General features: G+C 45.9%; 1 protein-coding gene across 7 annotated transcripts in view; it reads right to left on the bottom strand.

The window, feature by feature from the left end:
* The window catches only part of NEDD4L (NEDD4 like E3 ubiquitin protein ligase), a 365,913-nt gene extending 359,586 nt beyond the window's left edge, over positions 1-6,327 (bottom strand). For 2 of the 7 annotated variants that reach the window (XM_017951786.3, XM_017951788.3), the window contains exon 1: positions 5,846-6,327. In XM_017951786.3, the coding sequence (XP_017807275.1) occupies positions 5,846-5,893 (48 nt within the window). In that variant the 5' untranslated portion in view covers positions 5,894-6,327. Of the gene's footprint in view, positions 1-4,524; positions 5,078-5,845 lie in introns of those variants that run through there. The other 5 variants (XM_009192806.4, XM_017951787.3, XM_017951784.3 and 2 more) reach the window with 4 other exon arrangements.
* Positions 6,328-13,076: the final 6,749 nt, after the last annotated feature.

Raw genomic sequence — 13,076 nt, 5'->3', positions numbered from 1 at the left:
ATTACAGGCATGAGCCACTGCCCCGGACTATTATTATTGCGACAGAGTCTCACTCTGTCACCCAATCTGGAGTGCAATGGTGTGCGATCTCGGCTCACTATAATCTCTGCTTCCAGGGTTCAAGCTATTTTCCTGCCTCAGCCTCCAGAGTAGCTGGGATTATAGGTGCCCACCACCACGCCCAGCTAATTTTTTTTCTTTTCTTTTCTTTTCTTTTTTTGTTTTTGTAGAGACAGGGTTTCACCATGTTGGCCAGGCTGGTCTCAAACTCCTGACCTCAAGTGATCCACCAGCCTTGGCCTTCAACATGCTAGGATTACAGATGTAAGCCACTATGTCTGGCCTAAGCAAAATTATTTTTATTCCTTAAATTAAGGAAACCGATGTTCAATAATGAAATTAACAATCATAACATTCTGATTTAATAAAACTAAATATAATGAAAATTAAAATGTCAATGTCTACAAATTCCACAGACACTACATCTGTGAAGAAAATAAATTATATTCAGTAGTTTTTTTTTTTTTTTTGAAACAGGGTCTCACTCTGTTGCCCAGGTTAGAGTGCAGTGGCATGATCTTGGCTCACTGCAACCTCTGCCTCCAGGTTTAAGTGATCCTCCCACCTCAGCCTCTCAAGTAGCTGGGACCACATGCACATGCTGCCATGTTTAGCTAACTTTTCTATTTTTTGTAGAGGTGGGGTTTCACCATGTTGCCCAGCCTGGCCTCAAACTCCCGAGTTAAAGTGATTCACCTGCCTCGGTCTCCCAAAATGCTAGGATTACAGGAGTGAACACTGCACCCGGTCCCTAGAATCAAATTTTAAAACAACACATTATATTCAAGAATTTTAAAAACTGATTTTAAATGTCACCATGAAAACTAGGCCCTTTTAAGATTTGTTTCTCAAACATTACCTATATGTCCTGGGTATACAGTCTACCATCCAGCATCTAGACCCGACACAGGCCTTGGACTTGGCATGACTGGGCAAGCCTTCTCTCTCTTCAGAAAACAGCCTGTCAGCATTCACCTTGAGATCCAAGCAAAATCTAAACCACAATTTCTGAAAGCAATCTTGTCCTCACCGTTTTGCACAGCTGCAAAGATGGCACATAGGGTTTCCCAAGTCATCTCTTGAAAATACACACAGGCCCCCTTTTTAAAACTAACAACTATTCTTAATCACTTACAGATGGCTATCCAGTTGGCTATCATCTAGGACCCCAGTTCCTTCTTTGCTAATGCCTATTTAAGAGCACTTCTCTTTTCCTAGCAGTTTTCTCAAACACAGAAAAGCAGAAATCTGACTACTCGTTGACTTCAAAGTATTGAATGATTGGAGCTATTGAAACTGATGGCTTGGAGTTTTCCCAGGTTTCTAGTCACTGTAATTCATCAATTCTAAAATATCCTTGTTTTCATATTTCAACTTCTCTGAAATAAGGATGCTTCATAAGATGAACAGTATGTCGTAACTTGACAGCAATTTTTTCTCTTAGTGGTACATGAAATAGTGGCATTATCTTAAAAGTGACAGCATCTTAAAGTGAAAGAAATATGGTATCCACGCCAAAGGTTAGCCTTAAAGGTTTGTTATGAAGTGGATAATTATATGTAAATGAGTAGAAAGACCCCTAAGACAACAGAAAGTAGTGGTGACTGCAACCACAGCACAACTAGCTGCCACATCTCAAAGAACATAATGTAAGCCACTGACTGTAACTAGGTTAGAATGTGGCCCCAATTAAGCCAGATTTTTACCATTTTCATGAAATTTCCAAGCTTTAAAACACTCTGGAGACCACATTAAGCACGGCTCCTGGTCAAATCTGGTCCAGTAGCCATCAGTTTGCAACCAGTGGTGTTTATTTCTCTTACATTATCTTGAATAATCTAGATATTAAGACCTTTCCAGGCATTTGGCAGAAAGGGAGGATTATTCAGCATGTTAAAAACTAGGCCTTTCTATTCAAAATACCTGGCTCCATAACTTATTTGTTTTGTGTCCTCATCTAGGTCACGTAACCTCTTCGAGCTTTCATTCCTCATCTGTAAATCACAGTCCAGCTCATACAGTTCTCATGAGAATTAAGTGACACAGCATGTGCACAAGGCTCAGCACTTTGCTCTCATGGCGCATCTTAAAAGTGACAGTATCTTAAAGTGAAAAACATATGGTATCCATGCCAAAAGTTAACCTCAAAGGTTGATTATGAAGTAGATAATTATATGCAAATGAGTAGAAAGACCCCTAAGCCAGCTAGCCAGCAGGGAGCTGTGGTGACTGGCACCTATAAGCAGATCTGCCACATCTCAAAGGACATAATGCAAGCTGATTGTGACTAGGCTAGAATGTGGCCTCAATTAAGCCGGATTTTTACCATTGGTATAGAAGAGGCATTCAAAAGTAGCCAACTATCGGGTTTGTATAGGATAAGGAGAGAAGGTGTCATTTATCCTATGTCAGCCTGGCCTTCATTTGTATGCCATTTGCTTCATTTTAACTACTAATGAAATTACTTAATGTCATATCTAATGTGATAAGAAGCTGCCATTCAATCCCAGTATTTTGATCAGTAGAAAAATCTTTTCAATAAATTATCCCTTTCTAAAATGGATTAAAGATTTCAGAAAGTTAGCAGTAACATTCATAAGTAAACTATACCAAAATGCACTACAGAGTGACAAAAATAAATAAATAAAACAAAACAAAAAATCCACCAAGGACTCAAGCCAGATGCAGAAACTAGTCAAAAGTGTTCTGATTCCAAACCAAATGTGATTTTGGGCCATGGATCAGAAGTTTTGTAAACTGCTAATCCCTCCAACACCAAAAGTACTTCATCTGACGGTTTTAAATCTGGCTACCTAAAATGACATGATTTAAATCAGGATAAACATGAATTATAACTCACCAGAGAAACCTCCACCTGAAACACACCGCAAAAATTAAATAGCACATACATTCACACAAACACAGCCCACATCTCAACCCCTTCCCTTCTACAAAGTGGACAGACATCTGCCGATGATGCAAGGAACAGCACCAAAGCCTCTGCTTTGGCATCCCCATTTTCTGGATTCATGCAATGCTTCATCAACAGCAGTGCAGAGAGCTCAACAGTCTTTATGAGCTGGGACATAACTAGGTGCACTCCAAACATATCATGCTTTTCATCAATCTCAAATCAAAATACAAATCTACTTTGAAGAAATGTGGTAGGTATGAGTGTCTACTTTGCTAAAAGGTTTATGAGGTCACTCGTCTAAATAGTGGTCAAAATCTCTTCATATGGGATATTCTGCAGCACACCAGGCCTACGAACTGAAGTGCACCCATGCTTAATACGCCTTGGAAGAACCACCCTGCCGTTTGCTTCAGCGGGCATTCTACTTTCAGAGCCTGCTAAAACCTTCCATTGGTTTTTCTTACACATACTAATTCAGGGATACAAAACAAGCTGTGCAAATTCAACAATTTGTCGTTAATATTCTACGAAGGCATTCCCTGATTCTCTGAAGGGCAACCTGACAGCATGAAACCGCCCATGATAAACAAATACCACTGAAATGTGAAGTCATCAAAACTGCCCTCGCTTATTTTTTCACTGGTAGGAGAAAGTTGAAAAAGGAAGGCAGATGAGACTCATCTTGTGTAATACAATGTGTGTGCCACTAAATATTACCAGCGACATGGCAATAAATAGATAATAAGAGGTGTCTTCATCACCTCTTGCTATTTCCTATACAGCCCCAAATTCCCTTCTAGCAACATGCAGGAGTGAACCCAGTCACATGCCAACACACACTCGGACTCTGTTTACATTCCAAGCTTCACTTGCACACTAGACACCAGTTATGATGATTAGTAGTGACTCCTGTACACAGAAGTGGCAAGATGTGCTCTAGGTAGATTCTGACACTCACTGCCAATGTAAATAAAGCATAAACAACAGTGACATTAACGTGTTTTATTTATCCAGTTGCACTTCTCAAAACACTCTTAAAATCCTTTTTTCGGGGAGTTTTTACAAATAATCATGTTATTAAAACATTTTTTAAAAGAAACTAGGATGAAATGCAGCTGTCCTCACCCCCCCCCCCACCCCCGGCCCCCGCAATACGTCAACCCAAGTAGCCCCTTTGTTTAGGAATGTCCGTGTCTCTGCAACTCTAAGAGCTCAGGGCCTGCCCTCTACTGCCACTAATTAAATGGAGAAGTAAAGGATGCAAGCGAAAGCTCCTCAAAGAGAGAAGCCAGGAGGGAGAGAGGAGAATCCCCCGGGGTCAATGAAACAATGCTACTTTTCACCTATCCCCAGGTAGTTACACAAAACGGGAAATTATTTTACAAAAGCACAGCGAGGCAAAGTAATCACACACACAAGTCACACATTATTTGCACTGTGATCATTCTTTGATCAAATAAATACATCAAGCTTTGCCTAGCACCGCTAAGAAAACAATTCATACCCCAAACACCCTTCCCACCCCAAAATACCTTTCATTCCACACTTACGTAGCACACAGGCACACACACACTATGCCAGAGTAGGAGAGCTGCAGAGAGCGGAGCCATAACGCGAGCCTGTCTCAGATAATAGCCTTTCTTCCAACCCCACCCCCATCAGGAGAGAAAGAGAGAACCTCTGAAAAGAAAGGAGGGAGGGAAAGAAAGAGAAATCGAGAAAGCCTGAATTTCCAGGCATCAACTTTTCATGAAATGCACAACCAGGATAGGAAATACCTCCCTGCTGAGTAATGCTTCTTGGGTTGTAAATTCACCTCTCGAAAGGGTAGCCAGACCTGAGCGCGCACCCCGCCAGATGGCAAACCACTCCTACCTGCTCCATCCAGCCTGCCTGTCACGCCGCGCCCGCGACAAGGGTCCCACCCCCCTTTTTGGCAGAGCAACATACCAGTAAGGGCCGACGGTGGCTGGTCGAAAGAGGACTAGGCAGTGATTTAGAAGGACTGTTTCAAAAGGGGGGAGTGGGAGGCACGGAAGAGAGAGTGAAGGTAAAAACAAAGCCCTTTCCAGTGAAACCGACCGCCTGGAAGGCGTGGCTTATTCATTCGCTTTATTAATAAAAGAGATCAATTGAGCTTTCCTCTCCCCACCCACCCCGGAGGTGCCGGGCTTTGAATCCTCGGGAGGAAAAAAATGGCAGGGCTGCAAGCTTCCTCCCCAAGTTTCCAGGAGCACCTGCCACCAGCCTTGAACACCTCCCCCACCGAGGCTCCGAAATCCACAATCCTAGCCGTAGACTTTGCAAAACGAGGGGAGGGACACGCGCAGCGTGTCCCCCATTCCCGGCGGGATAAGCACGCACAGGCTTCTGAGCGCCTGCTGATCCACACAATCATGAGACAGAAAGTTCCAGGGGGAAATGATCCGGCTCCTCCGCAGCCCCGGGTCTCCAGCCGCGCGACCCAGACGTGACATGCATCATGGACTCCCGGGCTGCAGGGGCGAGAGGCGGAAAGTTGCCCAACAGCCCCAGGAGACGCTGTTTGGAGAGGAAGGGGGAAGAGACGAAGGGGGAAGAGAGGCGCGCGTGCCCCCTCCCTCCCCTCCCAAAAGCGAGGAGCGGCGGAGTGAACCCCCAGCTCCAAGGGCGTCGCGCCGCTTTATTTACAAACAATGCGCTCGGCTTGCGGAGGATGGGGGATGCGGAAGGACCCAAGCTCCCCTCGATCCCGCTCCGGGGCCCTCCCGCTTTGGGGCCCCTGCGAACGCCGGGTACGAGCACCCCGGGGGCGGCCCCTTTCCCCTCCCCCTGCCGGCGCGGGACAGGAACTCCCTGGGGAGTCCCGGGCAGGAAGGGGGTGCCACTCACCTCGTCTTCGGAAAGTCCATAGACCGGCTCCCCGAGCCCGGTCGCCATGGAGCCGGCGACCCGCGCGGGGTCCGAGGCGCTCCCGGCGGCTGTGCTGCGGCGCGGGCGGCCGGGTCTCCCCTCTGCCTCCAGGTCCCCCGGGTCCCGCACCCTGCCCTGCGCACGCCCTGCCGGAGAACCGGCCGGGCGCCGGCAGGTGAGGGTGCCCGAGCGCGCGCCCCGGCCGCTGCCGGCGCCGCTTCCTCCCGGAAGGCTGCGGGACCAGCGGGCCGGCGGCTCCCGAGAGCGCGCCGAGCACCCAGCAGCAGCCCCGGCGCCTCTCCCTGCGCGCGGCGGCGGCGCAGAGCCCGCCGGGCTTTCCCTCCCTGCGGCCCGCGCCTCCCTCCCGCCCCACGGCTCTCCGCCCCTCTCCGAGCCTCCTCGCGCTCCCGGGGACCCGGCTCGCCCGCCTCCTCGCTAGCGCCGTCCGGGCCCCCGCTCTCTCCGCCCCCTCCTCCGCCTCCTCCCACCGGCGCCGCGAGGGGACCCTCCCCGCTCGTCGGGGCGGGCGCACGCGCCCCCCAAGCCAATCACAAGCCAGGCTGGGGAGAGGGCCGCGGGCTGCGGGGGTAGCGGAGTTCAGCCCCACGCCCACCCCGGCCCGGGGCCTCCAGCGCGGCGAGGTGGGGGTCACCCCGCCGCTAGGCGGGTCCGCAGGGACGTGTACGGGCGCGCTTGGCCGGCGCCGCCGACCCTCCCTCCCCTCCCAGGTTCCCTCCGCTTAGGGGAGGGGGCGCGCTGGACGTTTGGGGGCGATAGAGGCTTTTGCGAACAATAACAAAAACGCCCTGAGCGTTTCTTCCTCCCGGTGGTCTTTTTACCAAGAGCCCTGAGCTCGCTGTTAACTGTGAAAAGGGGAAAAGATGGATGTTTCTAGACCCCTTTAAATTCTTTGCAGCCCCGGCGAGCAGGACTTGGCTACATTGTCAGCTCCCGGGAGCGAGCCGCCCGGCCCGGCCGCCAGCCGAGGAGAGGCTGCCCCAGTGTGGCCGCGAGTCGCCATTGCTTGTGTCAACCTTGTAGGGAACAAAACCAACATAGCGCCCGCCCCGAGTACACACCCACCCACACGAAAACATACAGCATGGTTCTTTGAATAAAAGGCAGTTCATTTTTGAGCCGCAACGTGAAATATCAAACTCAAGCTTAAGGTTATCCTTTGCATACGCAAACGATCGAGACGTCTTATTAGCCACCGTAGGATTCTTCCCACGTCCCAGCTACTGTTTCTCTAGCAAGCAGTTCATTTAATCCTTCCGATTTATAGGACTGCAAGAAACTACTTTAAATAAGTGAAAGAAATTCGTCAGTCTACTTTTTCAGGAAGCCTTTCCTTAAATTTAGATGTTAAGTGCAGTTGTGAGTTCAAAAAGAAATAGACGCAGAACATTCCATTTGCCTTTGAAAAGGAAACATCAAAGTGCCTACTTGGGTATTACCAGGATGCATTTAGGATTTTCATTCAAGGAAGTTAAGAGAGAACTCGCGTGACCTGAAAGAATCATCTTCCTCGTTGCCAGCTACATAACTAAATATCTGCTGTTTGCCTGCTAGTTGGTTTTCAAAAGAGCACACCCATCCTACCTTAAGCTCTCCTTTGCCTCCCTGCAACATGACTGGCTTAAAACCTGTGCCGCAGAATGGGTTTCCTTTGAAGACTAAGCCCCATGGAGTCAACACTCTACTCAGAAGCCTTCTCCAGAAGTCTTGTGCCATGAAGTCCACAGTACTTACAGGCCGCAAAACCCCGAATGAAAACTAATTATGGAGGACTTTTTAAAAGTCAGATTTCTGTCCATTCTTTCAGTACTGAGGTTTTTCAGCCCTTTCAAACCTGCAGCCTTCAGGCCGGGCGCCGTGGCTCAAATCTGTAATCCTAGCACTTTGGGAGGTTTAGGATGGCAGATCACAAGATCGGGAGTTCGAGACCAGCCTGGCCAATATGGTGAAACTCCATCTCTACTAAAAATACAAAAATTAGCCGGGCGTGGTGGCGGGCGCCTGTAATCCCAGCTATTCGGGGAGGCTGAGGCATGAGAATCCCTTGAACCTGGGAGGCGGAGGTTGCAGTGAGCCGAGATTGCGCCACTGCACTCCAGCCTGGACCACAGAGCAAGACTCTGTATAAAAAAAAAAAAAAAAAGGCCAGGCGCGGTGGCTCACGCCTGTAATGCCAGCTCTTTGGGAGGCCGAGGCGGGTCGATCACGAGGTCAGGAGATCGAGACCATCCTGGCTAACACGGTGAAACCCCGTCTCTACTAAAAAAGACAAAAAAATTAGCCGGGTGTGGTGGCGGGCGCCGGTAGTCCCAGCTACTCGGGAGGCTGAGGCAGGAGAATGGCGTGAACCCAGGAGGCGGAGCTTGCAGTGAGCCGAGATGGCGTCACCTCACTCCAGCCTGGGCAACAGAGCCGGACTCCGTCTCAAAAAAACAAAAAACAAAAAAAAAACCCTAAAGTATTTTGATAAACAAAAGGTACACGTGCACTCTCTCTCTCTCTCTCTCTCTCACACACACACACACACACACACACACACACACACACACACACATTCTCAGATGCCCTTCCCTAGCCTGTGACCCTCATGGATAGGAGTCAGTGCTACCTACCCTCACTAGCCAAGCCTTTGTAAAATGTGTACAGTTTATATTATAAAGGAAGAAAAGTAATTGAATAATAATGCTAGCATTTTGGGAGGCAGAGGCAGGAGGATCATTTGAGGCCAGGAGTTTGAGACCAGCCTGGGCAATATAGTGAGACGCCTGTCTCTACAAAAAATAAATTTAAAAAATTTAAAAATTAGCCAGGTGTGGTGGCATGGGCCCATAGTCCTAGCTACTCAGGAGGCTGAGACTAGAGGATCACTTGAGCCCAGAAGTTCAAGGTTACAGTGAGCTATGATCGTGCCATTGCACTCCAGCCTGGGTGACAGAGCAAGACCCTGTGTCTCTAAATAAATACATACATAAATAAATAATCAATTCTTAAAATGTGCTGAGAAAATTATAATTTCTAATTACACAGGACACTGCTTCCACATCCTGAAGGTACACAATTCCAGGCTTCGCCTTTGGGTAAGGCTATGTTATCTTGAAACTGTAGAGGGGTGTGGCAGTTTATCTTCCTGTCCTTTATCATCTACTCCCACACACCCACCACAGCAGCCTATAACCCTGCACTCGGGGTCATGTCCTTGTCTTTCCCTGAGGGATGGTTATTAGGAACTATAATATGAAGCTTGCCATATGTCACTTATTGTGGGGTGTTTATAAAATCGTGATCCATTACATCAACATCCTCTGTAAGAAGACTAATAAACTAGACATTTATTTCAGATCTATGAAGAAAAGCTCTTTTGCTTTCAAGAAACTGGTAAGCTTTTGCATGGCAGATGACCAAGATTATTAAAACTGACTGTGTTTTTCTATCTACTTTGGCCACCAGGAAGCTCTGAACCAGTTTCATAGTTTTAAGCCATGAAAGAACCCATTTAAAAAAAAAAAATGAATCCCTTTTGTAACTATATACCAACTTTTCCCCAGTGCTGTGGTTCGCTACACTGCACGTACATTGCAATCACCTGGGGAGCTTTCAAATAGACTAAGTGCCCAGTAACCAGCATCAGAGGCTATGATTTAATGGATTGTGACATCAGTAGTTTCAACAGCCTCCCAGGTGATGCTAATGTGCATTTAAGGCTAAGAATGTCAGCTTAGGTCAGTAGTTTCCAAATTTTGCTACACATAGAAACATTTGGGAAATTTTACTACTACTCCTTCCTGCCTCCCACTCCTAAGCATTATGATTTAATTAGTACAGAGTGCCACGTGGGCATCAGGAGCTTTAAAAGTTCCCCAGGTGATCCTAATGCACCATGGCCAAGTTTAGAGACACCTGGCCTAGATTTGTATTACTATTCTTTTCCTTGTCTTTTCTTTTTCTTTTCCTTTTCCTTTTTCCCGAGAGACAAGGTCTTGCTCTGTTGTCCAGACTGGAGATCAGTGGCATGGTCACAGCTCACTGTACCCTCAAACTCCAGGACTCAAATGATCCTCCCACCTCAGCCTCCCAAGTAGCTGGGACTACAGGAGCACACCACTGTACTTGGCTAAGGTTTTTTATTTTTTGTAGAGATGGGGTCTCCCTTGCCCAGGCTGGTCTCGAATTCTTAGCTTCAAGTAATTCTCCCGCCTTGGCCTCCCAAAGTGTTGGGATTACAGGTATGAGCTACTGAGTCCAGCCTATATTCGTTTTCCTTATGTATTTTCCACCACTCTGTTTTCTCATTCTTTTTTTTTTTTTTTCAACTTAGAGGAAATTACAGGTTATAAACACACTCAAACCTTTTGGGGAGTGAGGTAAACAAACATACTTAGGTGACTAGCATCATCAATCAGTTTAACCATCATCTACTCTCAAGTCTCAGATGAGTAATCCAATTTCTTTGGGGGTGAGGGAGGACAACCCTTAAAGGAAACTATTCAGCAGGTGTATCAAAAGCAATGTTTCCTCCAGTCCATTTTGCACCTACCCAACAATTATGTAGAACCTTAACTTGTAGAGTCTCCTCTAGAATTCATTTTCCTTTGTTCCCTTTGCAGGCTGCCTTTAGCATCTTAGATTTGATACTGTGGGTGTTTGGCAAATACTCTTCACTTGGATCATCAGAAACGAAAAATTAGCAAGAACAATTTTAAAGTACAATGGGTAATCACAAATAGAGAACATTTTAATGCTAAGCCTCTTTACAAATTATTGAGTTGTCTTAGCAAAACTACGTAGATCATAATCACGTCTGGGAAGTACCCAAAGAAGAATAATGTCACATGTTTAAGTTTCATATAAATAACACTCGATTTTTCTCTTCAATTTTCAGTGATGATTTGTCTTCTTTAAAAAGAAGGCCTATTAAGCAGACACTTTGAAGATGGCCACGAACCTGTAAAAACTGGTATCATCTTGGAACTCAGTACCATTCCTTGACGCACAGAAATGTAACAAATTTAAGCCATTTATGATTATGTAAGAAAGCTATATTATGCTTCAAATTTTTGACAAATACAGAGGTGGGTAGCAAAGAATGACTTGTAAATAGCTCATCTTTTTGTATAAAAGTAGCTATATTAGGCCATTCTTACAGTGCTATTAATGAAGAAATACCTGAGGCCAAGCACAGTGGCTCACACCTGTAATCCCAATACTTTGGGAGGCCGAGGTGGGTGGATCCCTCAAGTCCAGGAGTTCGAGACCAATTGGGCAACATAGTGAGACCTTGTCTCTAAAAACAAAAAATACAAGAATTAGCTGGGCCTGGTGGCTTGGGGCTGTCTCAGCTACTCAGGGAGCTGAGACAGGAGGATCCCTTGAGCCTGGGAGGCTGAGGCTGAGGTGTGCCAAGATTGTGCCACTGCACTCCAGTCTGGGCAATGGAGCCAAACCCTGAAAAAAGAAAGAAAGAGAAAGAGAAAGAAAGGAAGAGAAAGAAAGGAAGAAAGAAAGGAAGAAAGGAAAGAAAGAAAAGAAAGACCTGAGGCTGGGTAATTTATAAAGAAAAGAGGTTTAATGGGCTCATGGTTCTGTAGGCTGTACAGGAAGCATGGTGCTGGCATTTGCTTCTGGGGAGGCCTCAGGAAACTCACAATCATGGTGGAAGGCAATGAGCAGCTAGCACTTCACATGATGAGAGCAGGAGCAAGAGTGGGTGGGGAGGTGCCACACACTTTCAAATAACCAGATCTCACATGAACTAACTGAGCTAGAATTTACTTATCACCAAGGGGATGGTGCTAAGCCGTTCATGAGGGATCTACCCTCATGATCCAGTCACCTCCCACCAGGCCCCACCTCCAACATTGCAAGTCACATTTCAACAAGAGATATGAAGGGGACAAACATCCAAATCATATCAATAGCCAAGCTTTTTAAGAAATACATTTTGGCCTGTAATCCCAGCACTTTGGGAGGCCGAGGCAGGCGGATCACAAGGTCAGGAGATCGAGACCATCCTGGCTAACACGGTGAAACCCCATCTCTACTAAAAATACAAAAAAAAATTAGCCAGGTGTGGTGGTGGGCACCTGTAGTCCCAGCTACTCGGGAGGCTGAGGCAGGAGAATGACGTGAACCCAGGAGGTGGAGCTTGCAGTGAGCCGAGATCATGCCACTGCACTCCAGCCTGGGCAACAAAGCAAGACTCTGTCTCAAAAAAAAAAAAAAAAAAAAGAAATACGTTTTGAATACCTATGTGCTATTTATTCTAGAGCTCTAAAACTAATAAAATATCATTTATTAGTTTATTACTAATAGTGATTTACCTTTTAAAAATCATCATTTCTAAAATACCTGGCTTTGTTTTCACATTTTTACTACGCACTTTTTTATGCCTTTTAATTAGTCTTCTGATTGAGTAATGATAGTATTCTTTGTTTTCTTATTGCATTTATTTCCTCCTCTTGGTTGGGATGTTAATCACTGCATTTCTGTTCTTTTACTGGTTACACTTGACATTTTACATGCATGCTGTTAACTTCAGTTTAACAGCCTAAAGGTTTCTTCATACATAATGAACTATAACCTAACTAGAGGTGTAAACAGACTGTAACTTACTCTTGTATCAATCACTGACTTTTGGCCAATCAAAGGGGCCAACTCTTCAAATTGTGCTCAAATAAGGCAAACACTGAGCAGTTACCAATCTAGCTATTTCTGTACCTCACTTCTGTTTTCTGTAAGTCACTTCCTGTTTTCTGTCCATAAACCGTCTTTGGCCACACAGCAGCCTCAGGGTCTCTGAACCTATTCTGGTTCCAGGGAAGCACAGTGTTGCTGGATTCTCAAACTGTTCTTTGCTCAATTAAAATCTGTTAAATTTAATATGCCTGACTTTTTGTTTTGTTTTGTTTTGTTTTAACAATGCCTAATGTAGCAAACCAAAAGTTCATATCTTAATCCTCTATCTGAACATGAAGCTTAAAAACTATTTTGATCAAGGTCTAGTTTTGTTCTGCCTTGTTTTTTTGTTTTTTGTTTTTTGTTTTTTTTAGTTTTTTCTTTATTTTTAAGAAATATTTTGTAGAGACAAGGTCTTGCTATGTTGCCCAGGCTGGTCTCAAGCTCCTAGCTTCAAGCGATCCTCCTGCCTAGGCCTCCCAAAGTTTTGGGATTACGAGTGTGAGCCACCATGCCTGGC

This window comes from Papio anubis, chromosome 19, assembly GCF_008728515.1.
Source record: "Papio anubis isolate 15944 chromosome 19, Panubis1.0, whole genome shotgun sequence".
NCBI classification, from domain to species: domain Eukaryota; kingdom Metazoa; phylum Chordata; class Mammalia; order Primates; family Cercopithecidae; genus Papio; species Papio anubis.
Note: the sequence above shows the minus strand (reverse complement) of the source record. Positions and strands in the feature narration are given on the sequence as shown.